General features: G+C 42.7%; 2 protein-coding genes across 5 annotated transcripts in view; both read right to left on the bottom strand.

Annotated features, from left to right (window-relative positions):
- The window catches only part of PIGG (phosphatidylinositol glycan anchor biosynthesis class G (EMM blood group)), a 111,005-nt gene that overhangs the window by 41,423 nt on the left and 47,816 nt on the right, over nt 1-21,766 (bottom strand). For all 4 annotated transcript variants that reach the window (XM_086628848.1, XM_086628847.1, XM_086628849.1 and 1 more), the window contains exons 11-12: nt 21,366-21,675; nt 4,990-5,153 (exon numbers count right to left, since the gene is read on the bottom strand). In XM_086628848.1, the coding sequence (XP_086484974.1) occupies nt 4,990-5,153; nt 21,366-21,675 (474 nt within the window). The remainder of the gene's footprint in view (nt 1-4,989; nt 5,154-21,365; nt 21,676-21,766) is intronic.
- On the bottom strand, nt 12,136-16,745 carry LOC147526434 (uncharacterized). Its single transcript, XM_086629144.1, is given in 4 exon segments — nt 12,136-12,506; nt 12,509-12,689; nt 13,499-13,596; nt 16,682-16,745. Coding segments are annotated over 4 exon segments (714 nt in total).

The raw sequence follows: 21,766 nt of genomic DNA, 5'->3' as shown, positions 1-21,766 counted from the left end.
CATCACCCACATGACAATCTCGTCTGGGTAGGAGTTTTAAAACTGAATCCATCTGGAATGTACTGCACAGCGAGGACTTGTAACATACATTAGATTATCCAACAACTTGGCCCTTTTCCTGATCATAAGGATCCCAAAATCCAAAGTTCTGCTTCAGATCAAAGCAATATAGCGGTCACTGTAAAAACTACCCTTTACATGAATCAAGTGCTATCTGGAGTTTATGCAAGTCACATAGAGAATACTTGGTTAAGTTTAGACACCAGTTAAATCAGTACTCCCTGTCTCAAAAATAGCTTCAAGAGTTATTGCAGTGTTTCTATGGAGACTGAAGCCAAAGAGTTCCTACTATTTCTGTCTGTGAAAATCCCATTACATTTAAGCTGCCAAGTTTCTTAGGAGAGCCTGAAGGACTAAAAGTGGCAGTAATGTCCATGTGACTGTCTATCATATGCCACTTAATTATTTTAGAAACATATTTACCTTTCCATATGAGGAGAATATTTTATAGTTCCATGTGTTTGATCAGATAGAAGCAAATTGTTTAAGGAATTCCAACTACATTTTCACTGCAAATGTACTATTTCAAAACCTCCTCATCTATTACATTTTACCATATTGGCTGAAGATACATTGGCTACATGTATTTCATGCACTATCACCTCACGAGAAGGTGTTTAACACTGTCTCCCATAACTGTTTTCACAAACTGATGCAGCCCAGGCTAGGAAAGTGGACATGGTAAGGCGCACTGAAAAGCGGCTCAGCTGTTGGGCTCACAGGGTTGTGACCAGCAGCACAAAGTCCACCTGGAGGCCAGTAAGTAGTGGTTAACCCCAGGGCTTGACTCTGCAGCTGATGCTGTTTAACATCTTCATTAATCACCTGGACAATGTGGCACAGTATCCCCTCAGCAAGTCTGCACACAATACAGAACTGGGAGGAGTAGCTGATAGAGTAGATGGGTCTGCTGCCACTCAGAGGCACCTCAACAGGCTGGAGAAATGGGCTGATGAGAAACTCAAGTTTAACAAAGAGATGCCAAATCCTGCACCTGAGGAACAATAAACCCATGCACCAGGACAGGCTTGAGACTGACCATATGGAAAACAGCTTGGCAGAGAAGGACATAGGTTGTTCCTGGGGGACAACAAGTTAAGCAAAAGCAAGCAATGTTCCCTTAAGCCAACCCCAGGGCTGTAGTGGGAAAAGCAGAGCCAGCAGGTTGAGGCAGTGATGAGACCACATCTGGAGTTCTAGATTCAGTTCTGGGCTTCCCAGTACAAAACAGACCTGGGTGTACTGGATTGAGTCCACTGAAAGGTCACAAAGATGATGAAGGGTTTGGAGTATCTGACATGAAATGAGAGGCTGAGAAAGCTGGGATTTCTTTAGCTTTGAGTAGAGAAGGCTCAGCCAGGATTTCATCAAGGTTCATCAGTATCTGATGGGCAGAAGTAAAGATGATGCACCCAGACTCTTTTCAGTGGTGCCCAGTAAAAGGCTGAAAGGCAACGGACACAAACTGAAATACAACAAATTCCACTTAAACATCAGAAAACAACTGTTTTACTGCTAGGGTTGTCATACACTGGAGCAGGTTGTCCAAGGAGACCTTGGAGTGTCCCTCCTTGGAGATACTCAAAAATCAACTGGACACAGCCATGAGGAACCTGCTCTGGTTGACCCTCCTTTGGACAGGACAGTTGGACTCCACTCTCAAGTATACTGTGATTTCATAAATGCAAAGTGCAAAGAGAGGAAAGGGTAGGCATGTTTACTTGCCCCTAGGAAGTGATGTCCCAATGGAGCTCAGCTTCTAAGAATTCCAGCAAGAAGCTCTGGTAAGCCATCCCAACTGATGCAGCTAAAAAGTACATGAGCTCTGCTAAGTGGTTGGAATAAACAAAGATAGCTAGGCACTGAAGTCAGGCTTCCCTGCCCAGGTCAACTTCCTCGGATGAAACAGCTCTAAAACAGGCTGCAGGATGCTAGGGACTTTGCTAAGAATGGCACTGCTGAGCAGGTCTGGGCACGTCTAGTCAGCTGAGACTGTAACAGGATGGGTCAGGAGTCCTGATGACATCCTGTGGCAATCTGATGGGACCCACTCAGCATACTCCAAAAAAACAGGGCAGCTGGATTCTTTTAGATCTTCCTATCAGGAGGAAGCAGGGAAAGGATCTTCATCTTGCACTCAGGACCACATAAAAAAAGGAAAGGAATTTCACTGATTAAGGCATATTGCTTACAAAACACTTAATAAGAAGCCTTTACGAAGAGCATTCTAAAGCATCCAGTAGTTTTTTAAAACACTCAGTCTCGCATACATGTAAGAAAACACATGAAGCAGCTGACCTCTGTCTTCTGCAGATTCAGATTTGGCTCCAAGGAATAATGACAAAGTAATGAGTCAACCATTTGGCCAGCACCAGCAAAACACAAGAGTAAAATAAAGAGCATATGGAACAAGTTCTGAGCATCATAACATACCAATTTAAACAAGTCCCAGAGGCTACAAAGATTCCAGTACAGAGTTATTCACTGTTCTGTAGAGGAAACAACCTTACCAGTTGACCCAAATGAACCTTAAAAAGGCTACAGGCACAAGCTGCTTGATGGTATCTACTTACATAAGTGATGTGGGTATTACAGGTCACAGCTACCCACTTGAGAGCAGTTTAAACCAGCACTGTACCTGGCAACACTACTAGCTGAGCTTTTAATCTGCAAAAATTCAACCAAGAAAACATCAGAACAACCAACACTACTACAAAGGCACATTATTTGAAACAATACTAAACAAGTACGGATCCTCAAAGATTTTGTTACAGAAAGTTTTTTATTATTTTGTTAGAAGAGTTTTCAAAAAACATGCTATATAGTATCATTTTCTCTTCATTGTATGTTAGTGTTCATCACAGTCTGCAGTCTAGGGTTTAAAGAACATTAAAACTTCAGCTCTTTGAAAACATTACAGGAGCTCTTATTCTGTCCCTCTCCCTCCCCAGACAACAGCACTGAGGTAATTTACTCTACTAGCCTCGGAGTCCTCCAAGCACACACAAAAACTCTGGTTCCAAAGCACCTACAGTGTAATAATGAAGAATGGAAAGTGGGAGCCAAAAAAATCAACACCACAAGAACATGGATGTGGCCAGTGAAACTGTCTAGCACAATGCATGGAAGAGGTATAAAGGAATTGAGAAAAACAGTAGATTGATAGCATGTAAGTAATACTCAGGGTCATGGGTCACATATTTACTAGAAGACAAGAGGTGGGGCTTTTTGAATGCACGTACTAACTCTTTTTAAAGAGAGTAGAAAGAATGGAGAAAACTCAAAGAGCTTGGATACAGAGAAGATGTATTGATGGAGCAAAGCAGTAACTAAAGCTAAACTGAGAAGCATCAGAAATGGAGAGTTAAAACTGAGCTTGATGTCAGGACACCAGGTAGTCAGGAAAACTCAAGAAAGAGGTTTCTGTGGTTATACAAATCCAGACATGAATAATTAGTGTATTCCACATCTACTCCTCCTGAAGCGAAAAAAATATCCAAATGAACAAAGAGAAGGCCGGTTTTCAGAGGCATTATACAGAAAGACCAGTTACGGGCTGCATAATTCCACTGCAATAAAGTAGAGGGTGCTAGACATCTCTAGAGAACAATATAGCAGACAGGCAAATCAGTGAATAAGGTGAATAATAACCCGTTAAAGGTGCCTGTTAACACAGAACGATGGACACAATGACTGTGCAGGAATTTGGCTTGTTAGAACAGCTCCTTCCTGGTTCAAAACCCTCCACTAGTCTACACAGCTTGAGCAGCTGGGGATCCTATCTCCTTACGCCTTTGATGAACACACACATATGCCAGTACAAGTTCACAGTGTAGGCACAGCCCAAAACAAACAAGCAAAAGTCAAAGAGAGAAGCCAGAAAACAAAAAGCACCGACAGAATGAGACCGGATGACATTGTAGATAAAGAGAAGTCAGAGGTTTACAGAGGATGACGATGCATAAGGCAAAGAGTCGTGATAAACTAAATCCTATCTAGAATCTCACTCGCCAAGCCTTTTGCAACATTTTGTTCCTCGTTTTTTTTTTAAAAAAAGAGTACGTTTAAATTCAAAAGATAACAGAGAAAAGACTCTGGGATGGTTAGAATTTAGTCACTGTCAAATGTTATTTCTGTAAAAATACATCAAGTTCTTGTATTTGAGCATTGATACTATACAATACTGAACTTACAACTCCTCTCTCTTTTTTAACATACTTCATCTCGCAGATTGAATGACTGGGAAGATTAGTTAAATGCAATATTAGAGAGTCCAATTGGATTTTACCTGCACACTCTAAGTTCCATAAGCATTTTCTAACTATGTCTTCTCAAAATTCCAAATGCACTAATTCATTTTACACCAACCTATCTGCTACACAAGATACCCAAAAGTACAAATCCTTTAGCTACAAATGACTGCAATAACCAGTAACATACAATAAAATAAATCTGTTTTATTTATAAAACATTGAATGTCACTATGCCAAACAAGGACAGACATTCAAAGAATAGCACGTTAGTTAAGTTTGAATTACATTCCAGTACTTTAAAAAGTCCTTCTCAGGTCTCCTACTTAATAGGTTCCAAGAAGAGCATTTTTAGGCAGCACATGCTGTTACAATAAAACATAATAAAATTTTAAGTAGTTGAGCACACCAAACTGAGAACTCATTAGGACACAAAATTAGTAAAACATACACGTATATTACCAGTGCAAAACTTCTGCAGAGAAAATGAATCTGGAAAAGTGAGGTGATACAAACTCATACCAAAAAAAGAACATGCGTTTTCTTAATAGAAAACTAAACTTCCAAGGAAAATACCTATGTGAACAAAACTATTTGTTTGAAAAGGTATACACTATATAAATGGTGTTTATGCCTGCTGTATGTAGAGAAGCATTACTTTAGCTCAAAACATGATTACCTGTTAACTTCAGAATTCAAGTAGCACAGCAGATGAATGGCCCAAAGCAAAGGTCCTGCATATGTTGCAAATGCTGTAAGGAAGATAGCTGGTATCTCCACATAGCTTTCTAGTCCCACAAAACCTGCTGAAACATCCACAGTAGCAATGCCATTTGAATTTCCCTGAAAATACGAATAAAAAAGTAAAGATTCAAATATCTCCCAAGAAACACGTACAATACATTAGAATATTAGTTACTGCACCAGTTAAAGACTTACTCTTTAAGACACTTTACAGTACAGCCATTCTTTATGTTGGAATTTCAATAAAGCAACTTACTAAATGAGAGGTTCTATTTAAGATTTACAGACTAATGAAGGCATAAACAGCATGATCTTTTCCTGTCTTATTTTATCTTCAAATTAACACGCCTGTTGTTTAATAAAATCACACCAAAAAAAAAAAAAGAGTTTAAAGCAGGCAGCAACACTTGCTGATTTCAGTCACAGTAATGAAAAAAAAAATGTATTTTTCATCACATATAGTTCAAATTCAAGATTTTAAGCCTGTTGCCTGAAACTACACCAGGGAAAAAAAACCACTTTTTGCCCTTTGACACAAGAAAGCTCTAATTTAGAGCTGTAGTAGAACACTACCCCATCCACCTGCCTGCTCCACAACACAAGTTGCTGCATGCAACCAGATTAGGACAAGTAAATTCAAAGCAAATTCGTTTTTGCTTCTCAAGTATCTACATTACAATAGATCACAATGAAATAGACCAAAAGTCAGCCTAGATAGCCTCAATCATCAATAAAAGGCATTTAAAACCTAGAAAGATAAAAACTCAAGGAACATACAGCAATGAAAGTATCATGAGCTGCCGAAGACTTTTATGTTTTACCTAGTTTTCTTTCCCAGTGACTAAGACCACTAAATAACAAGGGATAATGCAAAACTGAATGAAGTACTTCCCACAGAAAATGCCCAAGTACTTAACTTTACTCAAACACCTAAAGCAACAAACACACCCTGTGATTACCACAGCGTATTTCTTAGCTTAGCAGGTCATAGATAGGTTGCCTCAGTCTAGTGCAAAAGCTCTCAGATATTCTTTACCGTACCTGGAGAAGATGACTGGTTTCTACAGCACTGGTATTCTAACAGCCATCGAGCTCTCCTTTCCCCCCGCCGCAGAATCCCAGAACAATCCAAATGTAAGGGCTGTCACCATAGATAGCCTCAGACTCAGTTCTAGCAGAGCACACAAGGAGTGGCAGGTCTCCCTTTCCTTCTGAACTGATCTCCTCTCACCTGAATGACTATGGTCTTCATGAACCACAAGTTACCCCAGCGAGGAAGCGCTATCATCAAATACACGTGTCTGGGTGTCCCATGAAATCCAAAGCATATAGGGTGTATTAGGTTTGTGTGGCGGGGTTTTGGTAGCATGGAGGCTACAGGGGTGGCTTCTGTGAGAAGCTGCTAGAAGCTTCCCCTATGTCCAACAGAGCCAACGTCAGCTGGCTTCAAGATGGACTCACCGCTGGTCAAGACCAAGCCCATCAGCAACAATGTTAGTGCCTCTGGGATAACATATGTAAGAAATGGGGAAAAAAAAGTGCACAAATGCAACTGCAGCCAGAGAGAGGAGTGAGAATATGTGACATAGGCAACCCTGCAGACACCAAGGTCAGTGAAGGAGGAAGACAGGAGGTGCTCCAGGTGCTGCAGCAGAGATTTCCCTGCTGCCCCCCGTGAAGACCATGATGAGGCAGGCTCTGCCTCTGCAGCCCATGGAGGTTAACAGCATAGCGGAGATCCACCTCAGCTGTGGAGCCCATGGTGGATGCTCAAAGGATGCTGTGGCCCTCTGGGAAGCCTGCGCTGAAGCAGGCTCCTGACAGGACTTGTAGACCTGTGGAGAGAGAGGAACCTGCACTGGAACAGATTTGCTGGCAGGACTTGTGACCCTGCAGGGGACCCGTGCTGGAGCAGTCTGTTCCTGAAGGACTGCACCCTGTGGAAGGAACCCACACTGGAGCAGTCGTGAGGAACTGTAGCCCATGGGAAGGGCTCACACTGGATAAGTTCATGGAGGACTGCCTCACATGGGAGGGACCCCAGAGTCCTCCCCCTGAAGAGGAAGGAGCAGCAGAGGCAATATGTGACAGACTGATGGCAACCCCCATTCCCTGTCCCTCTGTGCTGCTGGTGGGGAGGAAGTAGAGGAAATTTGGAGTAAAGTTAAGCCTGGGAAGAAGGGAGGGGTGGGGGGAAGATGGTTTAAGATTTATATTTCTCATTATCCTACTCTGATTTGATTGGCAATAACTAAATTAATTTTCCCCAAGTCAAGTCTGTTTTGCCCATGATAGTAACTGGTGAATGACCTCGTTCTGTCCTTATCTCAAACCATAAGCCTTTTATTACATTTTCTCTCCCCTGTCCAGCTGAGGAGGCAGAGTGATAGAGCAGCTTCGGTGGTCACCTGGTGTTCAGCCAAGGTCAAACCACTAGCACAAAAAATAGGTAGCTTTTTCAGGTACCAGGCACAGCAAAATCCCTGTTAATGAAACAGCTCTAAAATTTAAGGAGAAAGGAGCCATCCATGTTGACATAACCATTCAGAGCTCATCATCAGTAGTCACTGTCCCCATGAATCCTACCATGAAGACATCCTTAGAACAGAAGGGCAGCCTGAAGCCTAAGAGGGAACTAAGGTATGGATTTTATCAAGACATCATACAGCAGAAAAATCTTGACTTAGGACTGTCAGTCTTCCTCACTTTGACCTTCTCCATGCACCCCTGTAGTAAATTCTTGTTACGCTGCACCAGTTTAATAAATTATTGTTATGCATTTAGCGTAATGTTCAGCAATGACATGAGCACAGTGAAGTATAATTAATGATAAATACCTAAAGAAAAAACCTATCCATGCCCTAGAATCTGTAAGATGAGTCTGGAAAAGAAAGCTCCTCCTCAGGTTTAAGGGATATAGACTGAGGACATGGCAAGATCAGAAAGGTCAGGTGCAGCACTTTGAGAGAAGGGTAGGGTGCTGCTCCTCAACAAGCAAAAGTTTGACAGGGACAAGTAAGGAAAGAACCTGCTCTCTTTTCCCCCAGTCCCTGTCCACAGCAACAGGTCTTTTCCCTGCCACATCTTCTTATTTTTTCTCCCCTCTTTCTCCTTTGTATGATGCATGCAGAGTAGGAAAGCTGAGACATCAGGCCATCCCGCTCATCTCATGAAGAGCTGAAAGGTCTCTTCCACACTGTTTGCTCCACCTGCACTTGAAAATGGTTGATCCTTGGCACCTCTGGACAACTCCCCATCCCACTGCATGTGAAAAGGAACAAGAATAAATGCAGAGCACCTGGGAGTGCATGTCACTGGTCCTGCACAACAGGGCAAAATGATGCACTCTGCTGTGGAGGGTAGTGAGGGCAGAAGAAGGAACCAGGAGAAAGGAACAGTGCTTTCCACTTTTTCCTCAATTCCCTGTGGTTTCTTTCATGCAAGGCTCTCTCTGGCTATCTTTGACTTTGTTTAAAGTGATGTAGCTGTAGAACAAGGAGAGCAAGGATGCACACACATGGATCCACACACAACTCCAATCACACTGGATGTTAAGTGTCTAAACACCCTACTCTCACCAGGAATCTGCTGAGCCTCATGGATGACTACACAGCTACTATGGGAAGAGCCTTGCTGAGCAGTAAGAAGCATTTTTTTTTTCTTCACGTTCTTCACGCATCCTCCTGCAAGACTAATTCATATATCTGAACTGAATTTTCATAGCTTATGACTTATAATGCTCCACACAATACATAAATAACTAACAATTCAGAGTGTCTGCTTTTATTTTAAAATACTACTCCAGTATTTCAAACGGTTCAATAGCTTATTGCTGTAAGGGCAGAAAGTGACAAGAGACAATGCACTATTGCATAAAAGCATTACATGAAAATCCATCATGATTTAGATCAATGAAACATAAATATAAGAACACTGGCTAGAGAAACTACACAGCATATTTGCTACAGTAACAGAAGGAGAATCCCTCCATAGACTGGAATGAAAACAATCTAAAACTCTTCAAAAGCTGTAATGATTTTTCTGAAAACTTTTCAGATACCACGTCACTCACTGAATATCAGCTATTACCTTGCAGTATCTCAATGACCCTGACTGAAATAAGAAGTACAGAGATGAGAGAAAAAAAAATGACATGCTTCTGGACTGTTTCACAGAATCACAGAATGTTAGGGATTGGAAGGGACCTCAAAGGATCATCTAGTCCAATCCCCCTGCCAGAGCAGGACCACCTAGATCAGATCACACAAGAATGCGTCCAGGCGGGTTTTGAACATCTCCAGAGAAGGAGACTCCACAACCTCTCTGGGCAGCCCGTTCCAGTGTTCTGTTACCCTTACTGGGAAGAAGTTCTTCCTCATGTTTAAGCAGAACCTCCTGTGTTCCAGCTTATATCCATTTCCCCTTGTCCTATCATTGGATGCCACTGAGAAGAGCCTGGCTCCATCCTCATGACAGTCACCCTTTACATATTTATAAACATTCATGAGGTCCCCCCTCAGTCTCCTCTTCTCCAAGCTAAAGAGACCCAGCTCCCTCAGCCTTTCCTCAGAAGGGAGATGCTCCACTCCCTTCATCATCTTTGTGGCCCTGCGCTGGACTCTCTCAAGCAGTTCCTTGTCCTTGAACTGAGGGGCCCAGAACCGGACACAATATTCCACATGTGGCCTCACCAGGGCAGAATAGAAGGGGAGGAGAACCTCTCTCGACCTGCTAACCACATCCCTTCTAATACACCCCAGGATGCCATTGGCCTTCTTGGCCACAAGGGCACATTGCTGGCTCATGGTCATCCTGCTGTCCACCAAGACCCCCAGGTCCCTTTCCCCTGTGCTGGTCCCCAGCAGTTCAGTCCCCAACTTGTACTGGTACATGGGGTTGTTCTTACCCAGATGCAAGACTCTACACATGCTCTTGTTGTATTTCATTAAATTTCCGCCTGCCCAACTCTCCAGCCTGTCCAGGTCTCTCTGAATGGCAGCACAGCCTTCAGGTGTGTCAGCCACTCCTCACAGTTTAGTGTCATCAGCAAACTTGCTGACCGTGCACTCTATTCCTTCATCCAAGTCATTGATGAATATGTTGAACAATACTGGTCCCAGTACCAATCCTTGAGGGACTCCACTGGATACAGGCCTCCAACTGGACTCTGTCCCATTCACCACTACTCTCTGGCTTCTATCCTTCAGCCAGTTCAAAATCCACCTCACTACCCAATCATCCAGACCACACTTCCTCAGTTTAGCTGTGAGGATGCCATGGAAAACCGTGTCAAATGCTTCACTGAAGTCAAGATAGACCACATCCACTGCTCTACCATCATCCACTCACTGGGTGATGTCCTCATAAAAAAGGCTTAGTGAAGCCATGTTGACTGCCCCTAATGACCCTCTTATCCTTGATATGCCTAGAGACAGCACCAAGGATAAGTTGTTCCATCATCTTTCCCAGGATGGAGGTGAGGCTGACCAGTCTATAGTTACCTGGGTCTTCCTTTTTGCCCTTTTTGAAGACTGGAGTGACATTTGCTTTCCTCCAGTCCTCAGGCACCTCTCCCGTTCCCCACGATTTAGCAAAGATGATGGCGAGTGGCCTGGCAATGACATCCGCCAGCTCCCTCAGCACCCACGGGTGCATCCCATCAGGACCCATGGATTTATGGATGGTCAGGTTGCTTAACTGGTCCCTAACCAAGTCCTCATCAACCAGGGTAGACTCCTCCTCTATCCTGACTTTCTCAGGAGCCTCAGGGTTCCAGGGCTCATCAGGATAGCCTCCAGCAGTATAGACCAAGGCAAAGAAGGCATTCAGTAACTCTGCCTTCTTCTTATCCTCTGTCACCAGGGCACCCTCCTCATTCACCAGGGGGCCTACGTGGCCTCTAGTGTTAGTTTTATCTGCAATGTATTTGAAGAAGCCCTTTCTGTTGTCCTTGACCTTTCTTGCAAGGTTTAATTCCAAGGAGGTCTTAGCTTTCCTAGTTGCCTCCCTACATCCTCTGACAGCAGACCTATATTCCTCCCAAGTGGCCTGCCCCTCCTTCCATGATCTGTACACTCTCTTTTTCCACTTGAGTTTGCCCAACAGTCTCCCATTTAACCATGCAGGTCTCTTGGTACCCTTTCTTGACTTCCTATCTGTTGGGATGCACTGGTCTTGAGCTTGGAAGAAGAGGTCCTTGAAGGCTAACCAACTACCTTGGGCCCCTTTACCTTCTAGAACTCTGTCCCATGAGATTTCTCCTAGCAATTGTTTGAGAAGATCAAAGTTGGCCCTATTGAAGTCCAGGGTTCTAGTTCTGCTAGGTATTCTCTTCCTGCCACATGAGATCCTGAACTCCACCATTTCATGGTAACTACAACCAAGGCTACCCTCGACCTTCAGCGCTTCAACCAAACCCTCCTTATTAGTGAGAATAAGATCAAACAACGCTCCTCTCCTAATAAGCTCACCCACCATTTGCATCAGTAAGTTATCATCAATGCTCTGAAGGAACCTCCTGGACTGTGGATGGCTGGCTGAGTAGGCCTTCCAGCAGATATCAGGATAGTTGAAGTCCCCCATGACAACCAGGGCCTGCATTTGCAAGACTGCTGTCAGAAGGCCTCATCAACCTCCTCATCCTGATCCGGTGGTCTGTAATAGACACCAATAACAGTATCACACATTCCAGATTGTCCTTTAATTTGCACCCACAAGCTCTCAACTTGCTCCTCATCTGCCCCTGGACAGAACTTGATGCACCCTAGTTGCTCCCTCGTGTAAAGAACAACTCCACTACCTTGCCTTGCTGGCCTGTCTTTCCTGGAGAGGACATAGCCATCCATGACCACATTCCAGTCCTGCGAGCTGTCCCACCAAGTCTCAGCAATTGCTACCAGATCATAACCCCCTGATCGAACACAGATTTCTAACTCCTGTTTGTTCCCCATGCTGCATGTACTGGTGTACGGGTATTTCAGAGAGCCAGCTGAGCACATCGAATCCACCCTGGGGGGGTGGGAGGCCTTATTCCCTGAGCCTGGTGTACTGAGTCTAGTTATATCCCCCTCCCCCTTCAAACCTAGTTTAAAGCCCTCTTGATGAGCCCCGCCAGCTCATGAGCCTGAATCCTTTTCCCCTTTTGAGACAGCTGAAATCCAACAGTTGCCATCAGACCCAGTTCTATGAAAGCCTCCCTGTGATCAAAGCAACCAAATTTCTGTCGGTGGCACCAGCCTCTGAGCCATCTGTTAATCAAGCGTGTTTTCCTGTTCCTATCTGTATTCTTTCCTGGGTCTAAAGGGATTGAGGAAAACACTACCTGCACTCCTGACCCTTCAACCAATCGCCCCAATGCCCTGAAGTCCCTTTTGATGGCTTTTGGACCTCTCTCTGCTACCTCATCAGTTCCGACCTGCATGACCAGTAACGGATAATAAACAGAGGGCCAGGGAGACCAGGGAGTTTCCTAGTGACGTCCCTGAACCGGGCCCCAGGGAGGCAGCAGACTTCCCTGTGGGTTGGGTCCGGTTGACATATTGGCCCCTCTGTTCCTTTCAGAAGGGAATCACCTATGACAATTACCCTCCTTTTTTTAATAGAGGCAGTCAGAATGCGTGGGGCAGACTGTCTCACCTTAGGCAACCCCTAGGAGGGCCCTCATCTATATTTTCCTCTTCATTTGCTGGATCCTCAATTTCCAGAGCCCCATACCTGTTGTGTAAGGGTAGCTGGGTAGGTGACAGAGGCCTGGAGGGAGCTCGCCTGCTGCCCCGAGCAGGGACCTGTTTCCATTCCCCTTGGTCTCTTAGGTCCCATCCCTCAGCCTGGTGGGAAGAGGGTAGGAGATCCTCTGCTTCTTGCAGAGTGTCCATCTGCTGCCTTTGCCTCAGGGATGATACGGTGTGGCTCCACCAGTCGATCTCCCTCTCACACTCCCTTATACTCCTTAGCCTTTCCACTTCTTTCAGCTCTGCCACCAGGCAGAGCAGATCATTCACATGGTCACAGTGCACACAGTCGTCTCTGCTGCTTTCCAGTGACAGGCTCAGGCACTCATGCAGCCGGAGACCTGGACAGCCACATGTTTGCATGGGACCTCCGTTTGAGTTGCCACACTCTTCCTGGTGCTGGTTTTCAGCCAAGTGGCAACCATAGCTGTGTGTCCCTCAGGGAAAGCAACAGCCACTGCTTGTGTCAGCCTCCCTGAACCAGGAAAGAGCTCTGCCCTTCCCGCATACCCTGCCTGTGCTGACTGCTGCAGCTGATGCACACGCTCTGAACGCTGCACACGCTCTATAACTAGTCGCTGCCCTCCTGCAACTGCCTTAAGGGCAGGGGGTATGGTCACAGGTGCCACGTGTCTGCCTCGCTGAGCCAGAGCTCTCATCAGAGTCACCCACTGGCACTGGAGCTCTAGGAGGGGGGCGCTGGGGCAACCTCACCGCTAGCGTTTGTCCCTCAGCTGATTTCGCCGCTGTTTTCCTGCTGAGGAAAGGTCCTTCGACACGATCCGACTTCTCTGAACCCTTCACCTCAGAGTCTTCAGTTTAATGACTGATTTAACACAGTAGACTTTGTGCATTTCCACTGAGCACTCCACATAATTGTATGCCTTTCTAGTAACTGGAATTCTATAAAGAAGCATAGAGTGAAGAATTTATTTTAATTATTTTAAGCAAATAATTTAAAGTGAAAAAATGAAGTCATTGGAAAAGGTTGGCCAGAAAGGTTCTGCTGTCTCCATCCCTGGAGGTTTTAAGACCCTGAACAACCTGGTCTGACCTCACAGCTGATGCTGCTCTGAGAATGGTGTTGAACTGCGGGCTTTCTGAGGTCATCTCCAACGTAAATTATTCTACAATGCTTTGAAATCATAACAAGAGAAAGCTATAAGCCACTTTAAAATATCACTCAGTCCATTTTTCTATCTAAATGCAAGACAAATTAGATATAAATGATTCTGAAAATACACAAACCCATTCTGTTCTCCTCCAGTGATAAAAAAATACCAAAAAGTATAAAAAAGTCTTAAAGGTTTTAAGACTGTATTTTCTTTCTCCTCTTCTGCAGATATACTGCTCTAAGGACAGGAACAAAAACCCACAAGAATAAGAAATAAATACATGGAAATTTTGTTCATTTATGAGCTTTCATTGAAGGTAACTAAAATATTGTAAGAAATATTTACAGCAACATAAATTTTTTAGGAGCTGATATAGTTAAGAGAAACAATCAAGATATTTATTTCTATTCTCACTGTATTTGAAAGGCAAGTAGCAACAATAAAGATATAGTATACTTCTGGGAAGTGACTGATGAGTTAAGGGATGTGGACAACTCAGACCTTGTGAGAAAACAATCAATCATTCAAGCTTGTTGAAAATTTCATCAAGAGGTTCTCAAGCTTGCAATAATACCCTGACAAATAAGTAGTATTCTGACTACATGTATTAATTTCATATCTGTTTGACAATAGTGGAGTATTTTTAACTTTGTTTCTCTTGATTTACACAAAGGAATAAATAAAGCTAAGTTCATAACTACTAAAACAAGATTGAAAAGAGAAGTGGTTTTACCCAGCTCCACATAAATAACACAGGACTTTATCCAGCCAAGCTCTGAAAACCTCCAAGCATGAAGACTGCACAACCTGTGTAAGCAATCTTTTCCACTGCTTACTATTCACAAAAAGTCTTGCTAAAGGGCTGGAAAAACAAGCTAATGTGTGGTCTTCACATGTAAGTTACAACTGTTCAATAAATTTGCCTTTTGGGTTCACATTGTCAGAAAGCAGCAAGGGCCAGCTGGTTCTGCAAAGGAAGGTAAGCTGGGAAATGAGCATGAAAACTAGGCAGGTGAAAGCAGTAAATCACGAGGACTGGGAATGCTCAGTAGCATGCCCAGGTCAGGACTGGATCCAGAGACAGTGATCAGGGCCAGCAAGTCTGTAGTGACAAGGCAGGTCCAAGATTAGACCAAGAAGCCCAGCCATCAGATCCAGATCAGAATCAAAAAGGTATGAGACAGTCACAGACACATTTGCTTACACAGCTGTGACACAGTACAAGCAGTAAAGCATCAGATTAAAAGCAGATCCCAAAGGAAAGGACGGCTAGGCCCTTCCTTCTAGCTTTTCTCCCTATAGCTCCTCTCAGTGAAGGAGATGACCTTGAATTCTGCTAAATTAAACTCCTAGACAGAAGATGCACTCAGGGCCCCGGTAGAAATGAAGTGCAGAATGCAAAACCAAGTGTAAGCTCAAGGCATTTGTTTTCAACCTGTACTTAATTTGTTTTTCTTCCTACTTCTACTTAAGATCGAAATATTAACTTCCACACTCAGGTACGTCATTCTTGTTTCCCACTTTCATCAAATACATCAACCAATCAATGAAAAATAGTATCTGTTCCTACGAACCTTGCTTACTCTGTAGACTTAGGATTTTCACAGCTATATTTCCATGAAGTCTGTACGGACCCTACAATATTTTTTCCAAAAGAACCCTGCCTCATTCATTAAATATGCTATCCTGAACAAAGCTATTTTTACCCACTATCATATTCAAAAGGCCATCACTTACATTCCACACTTAGCAAGACAGAATTACGGCTTTTGTCATTACGTACCCTCTCGCCTACCAAGATTTAATAAAGGCGCAGCAACGTGGGCAAGAATTTTCATTCTCCTCATAATCACACCAGGACATGTGGAAAAAGTAGTTCTCCAAATTTCTCTCCTATTTCAGATGGAAGGGTTTTATATTTAGTTTATATTTCTCTTCTTCTGCCTTATTTAGCTAGCACAGTTTAAATTTAGTATCCAATCTGATCTACATCAACAACAAATTTCAGTGTTTTTCAATTTCTGTATTTCAACCACAAGCCTCCTGTCATTTTTGTATGCTACATTAGATCTTTATGCCTGTCTAGAAATTAAAAATCTAGCACCACGCTGAACCCAGCCAGTTTAACGGCAGTAGCTCTGGTAACCAAAAAACTTGAGGAAACAAAGTCAGGGATGACATTTAAATCTATGCCAACAGTGCACATCACGACTAATATTACAGTTGTGCTTCCTTCACGTTTCTCCACTACCATTCAAGCATAGATGTTGCTGGCTCCAGAGGTAGTAAATAAATAACTAGCTGGCACCAAGGCAGGCTGAACAGAGGTCAATACTGGTGTTGAGAACTTGATGGACTTATCTAGCAGAAACAGCCCAGCTGCACTTCCTTAATGTTTATTGGGTATTTGAGAACAAATTTTACATAATCTGTCAGAAATACAACCCTTTCCTAAATCAGTCAAAACACAAGACCTCAGTGTTGATGGCCTTTGCCAAGACAGGTAGCTGCTAAATCTGGGACACCTGCAGTTTACTCAGTAAGAACCGCGTATCTTCACTGGAAGGCATGGAAGGAAGGAGGGGATCTGAAAGCTGTCACCAAGTAAAGACCTTCTTGTTTACTCCCACAAGGTAAAGAAAAAAGATTAAAGGGTTTACTCAAACAACTAAAATCAGTTACTAAACTAGAAAGCTACATTATGAAAAGTACGAGTACTTTCAGAGTGCCACCTTCCATCACTCAACTAAGGAAGAGCTGGAAAGTGTACATAACCACTCACCTTGTCTCTTGAGATATACATAAACTTCTAAAGCTTGAGTGCCTGCATCTGTCACAACAGGCATGACCGAACAGGGGAACCTGCCTTGCCATAAGAAGAGAGAGTTTGTAACACACCTGAAGGGGGGTTACCTCCAAGTGTTTTTGGGAGAGGGAGGTCCCAGTGCAGGGGTAGGGGACAGATCTTCTTCAAATCAGGTACATAAAACGGCATAGAAATTGGTGGGTGTTCATCGGTTGTATATCTGGTATGGATCCTGCATCTATAGTTCAGTGACTGTCAGCTAATTAAGTGCCATTAATATACGATTGCCAGCTAATTATGTGTCACTAATAAATCAATAAAACACTTCAATCCTGACTTTAACCTACACAAGCTGAGCAGTTTTCCCCTTTCAACAAGTCATTTGTGCTCTAGACTCTGAACTAAAAGGAAAGGAAAAAAGAAACTTAAATATATCCAAGAAAAATAATTAATGAAGAAGTGGGTTTTGCACGTTGTCAGGTTTTTAATTTTCCCTGGCAGTGCAGATCAGAATGCTACATACTGAGCAAACCTACACACAAAGAGCATGAAATTAAACATAATTTCTGGAAGAAGTTTCTTTCATCCTTAGATCCAGAGTCCTAGACAGGAAAATCTATTCTCAGAACAAATTGGGAGAAATTTACCAATTGAAGAGAGAAGCTTTTGTAGCCTCTGAAATTTTACGAGCCACCAGCTTAACCATTCTACTTTTCTACACAATTTTGCACATCAGATAATTGCATTCAATTGTGAAGGGCAAAAAAAACCCCACCAAAACCCTCCTAGCCTTGTATGATTCAATTTGGTCCTTTCCATACCTGCAGGACAATTTTTTCATCAGAGAATAAAAGAACAAAGCTAACAGCTGAAAAGTGGTATTTTGGTCAAACTCTTAATCTCCCTCCTAGAAAGGGCATCAATGTAAATGTACTTACAGCATTTTCAGAGAACTGAAAACTTGTTGTCTACTGAGTGGGGTGTGGAGGAAAATTCCATCTGTCCTGATCCTTTAAAAGCACTTTTTCCCTTAGCAGAATTGATTTCTCTATTTTTGAAACATCTCTAGGACGTTTGGAAAATAGAAAAAATAGAGGTAAATAGAGAAAAATAGAAAAAATAGAGATAAAAAGAGAAAATAGATGAACAGGCAACATTCAAAACTATTCTTTCTAAAATCCCTCCTGTTCTGTTCTATTACAATTCATTCATCATTTTATTCTGTCTTGGGCTTGCTGAATAGGCACACACCTTTTTTTTCCAAATAGTCCAAAAAAACTGCAAAAAATTGTTGTCAAGCTCTTCAGAAATGGATACATTTTTTAAAGGGCCCTGTGCTAAAGAGAGTAAGAATTCATCAAAATTTTTGCTAAGCTGTTGCTAAATTCAGAAGAATCTCTTCAAAGCTGGAGTTTATGGACATGTGATGAGGCACAAAAAGGCAACTCCTTCTCTGGATCTCCTCTGTTTCATATCTTGGACTTCATAATAAATCATTATGGGAAACAACATGGAGAAAAAAAAGCTCTGGTCTGCTTCTACCAGAAGTTTTGATAAGTAACTATCACCCTTCATTCTCCAGATCGTAGAGTGACAGGAGAAGCACAAAAATTAATCCAGGAATCTAGCTCACAACAAAGCAATGGAGAATTTCTGCTTCCTGAGCTTTGGATGCTATGATTCAGCAGCGTGCCTATGTGCAAGAGGCTCCCTTGTCAAAGCCAATTTTTAAAATATCCTCAAGTTTGCTGAAATCTGTATCATGCTGGAAGTTAATATGTCCAAAGGAAACACATCTAGAAGAAATGTCAAAATTGGCAGTGGGGTGATGAGGCCTGGGTGGATGCCCTGAAAATGCAGGATATCCAACAGCACAATGTGCAGCCAATTAAAATGGAAATCACTTCTTCCAGTCTTCTAAAACAAAAAAAACCCTCATCAATTGCAAGGGTAGTTTAAAGTGAAAAAATAAAAAGTCATTAACAAGAAAAAGCACAGCATAGTCAAAAGGAAAGAGGTATCATGCTCTTGATATCCTCTAATAGCTTATTTCTGAAGCAGTTGAACACATTTTTCGAAGTTCATGGAAGTTCTTCCAGAAAAATTATTCCCCAATTTTTTGTAGCACTTAGATCAGAGAAGACACAAAATTTAACCTGCCTAATTACACTTCCACAGCAAACATATTATTTCAGAAAGTTCTTATCTTCTATTCCATCATACCATATTGGTCTGAAGACACATGGGCTACATGTATCTAATGCACTTGCACCTCACTAGAGGCCTTTTAACACCATCTGCCATAACATCCTTACAGGCAAACTGATCCAGTCCAGGCTACAAAAGTGGACAGTGAAAAGTGGCTCAGCTGCTAGGCTCACAGGGTTGTGACCAGCAGCACAGAGTCCACCTGGAGGCCAGTCAGAAGTGGTCAACCCCAGGGCTTGACATTGGGGCTGATACTGTTTAACATCTTCATTAATCACCCAGACGATGGGGCAGAGTGTCCCCTCAGCAAGTCTGCACACGATTCAGAACTGGGAGTAGCAGCTGATACAGCAGATGGGTCTGCTGCCACTCAGAGGCACCTAGACAAGCTGGAGAAATGGGCTGATGAGAAACTCATGAAGTTCAGCAAAGGGAAATGTCAAATCCAGCACTCAGGCAGGAATAAATCCATGCCCTGGGTCAGGCTCAGGACTAACCACATGGAAAGCTGCTTGGCACAGATGGACATGAGGGTCTTGGTGGATATTATGTTGTCTATCAGCCAGTCGTTTGTCCTTTGTGCAAGGACCAACAGCACCTGGGAGTGCATTAGGGAGAGCATCCCGGTTGAGGGAGATGTTCCATTCCCTCTAGTAAGCAATGGTGAGATCTCATCTGGGCTACTGGGTCCAGTTCTCAGCTTGCCAGTACAAGACAGACATGGATGCACTGAAGAAAGTCCACTGAAGTGCCACAAAGATGATGATGGGAATGAAGCATTTCTCATATAAACATCTATCTGAAAGAGCTGGGTCTGTTTACTCTCAAGAGGAGAAAGCTCAGCAGGGCTCATAACGTGTAGAGATATCTGATGAAGGTGAGTAAAGAAGACGTAGACAGACTGACCTTCTCAGTCACTCAGTAGTGACCAGTGAAAGAATGAAAAGCCATCCAAACAAACTGAAATATAGAAGTTCTGTTTAAAAATCAAAAAAAGCATTTTTACTGGCTAGGGTGGTCAAGCACAGGGACCAACTGCCCAGAGAGGTTGCAGAGTCTTCGTCCTTGCAAGTATTTAAAATCACACCAGACACAGTCCAAACCAACCTGATCTGGTTGAGCTGCTGTTGGATGGGGCAGGCTGGACTGAATGATCTCCAGAGGCACCTTCCAGCCTCAGCTATTCTGTGATTTGATGGTTCTGTGAAATTGTCAGCCAACTGTGCCAAGAATTCATCATCACTGAAAATGGATGCTTTATAAAAACATTCTAACTATTCTTTATTAGTCCCTTTTCCATAACTAGGATTTTCTTGCCAGCCTACCCACCATTAAACTTCCAGCAGCTGCTTTTGCTTGCTGCCTCAGTACTGACAGGGCCCTTCCTTCAGACACTTGCCAACCCCACTAAGGGCTGCTCTCAAAAGGCCATAATCAGAGCTGACTGCCTGAACAGTAACATTCAAGATATGCAAAAGCCATTCAACCAAGAAATGGTATGTCCTCTGAGTAGGAAAAGTGGGTAGGAAGGGATGAATCATGACGATCTTATCCCCATCAGCAATTCCCTATCCTGGTATGTACTCTCAGAGCAAAGTCGAGCCGATTCTCAGTCAGTACTAACAGGATCAGAAACATAGCAGGAAGTACCCAAAGCTTGATCACAGTTTTAACATCCTCAGCCATGCCTCAAAAGTAAAACCAACTCAGATCTAACCTTGAAATTTTGCAACCAATCAGAAAGTGTCTCCTCTCAAACCAAGAAAAAAACTGATGCCCAACTTAACAAATGCGCTCTTAAGAGTCTGCTACACTAAGATTCCGGCATTACAGAAATGGAAAGAACTTCTCCAGCTTCAATGCTAAGGAAAGATTTTGTGAAATTGCAACCTTATTTGCAATGCAGAGCAGAGAATTATGTTATTGAAATTAATAAGGCTCCTCAGGAAGGATGACACCATTTGATATAATAAGAACGGCAATTAGTTACGATTCTCATAAAAGGCATTAACTTGTCACAGAACTTCCCTTCAGTCTTAAACTGTATGTAGACCTACTGTGATGCTACCAAAGTTTTGTAAGCCTCAAGAATCAGGGACAAAAAGCCATGTGTCTTTTACTGGTATTAATCCGCTCAACTGAAATTTCTGAATTTATTATCACCAGAACAGTACTTAGGAGGCCCACTAACTAACCATAATTGCCTCTGGTATAGGTATCCAGTATTTTTAATATCTTCTGAAATCTATATTGAGGATAAGTTATCAAGGTATGCATCTTTCCCCAATTCTGAAAACAAAACATTAATAATGCAGTTAGAAACTAAACCCTTCTGAGAATTCAGTAAACTCTTCCTCTCTGAGATTTACTTGGCATTTTACTGCAAATGGACAATATTTCTTTAAAAAACTGCTCCCCTCCCACCCCTGTAGCAGGAAAGTATTCAGCTTACCTGAAAATAGAAAAAAGCTTGGCCAAACCAGTAGTGCATGATCGTAATCTGTGCTGCATCAAATTTCAAAGGTCTCCAGATATATTTTGTCATCATTGTCTGAATCAGCAGACAAAACACCAAGACTGGTAAATTGTGAGGTCTAAGTAAAAGGGCTGCTAGTAGAACCAATCCACTATACACTTCCCACAATCCTGTACTCTTCAAGCTGGAGTCTGCAGAAATAACCTGTGACTTTAGCAAATCTTTAGTGCCAGTGAAGACTATGCCAAGAACAAAGACATAAACAAAACGAGCTTCAGTAATCCCCCTAAACAGGAAATCAAAAAAAAAGTAATAATAATAAATAAATGAAACAGAAAGATGAGCTATTTACTAACATCTATTTCACAGGTCAAAAA

The sequence above is a fragment of the Tauraco erythrolophus genome, chromosome Z (genome assembly GCF_009769465.1).
Source record: "Tauraco erythrolophus isolate bTauEry1 chromosome Z, bTauEry1.pri, whole genome shotgun sequence".
In the NCBI taxonomy this organism is placed as follows: Eukaryota; Metazoa; Chordata; class Aves; order Musophagiformes; family Musophagidae; genus Tauraco; species Tauraco erythrolophus.
This window is presented reverse-complemented; position numbering and strand designations above follow the sequence as displayed.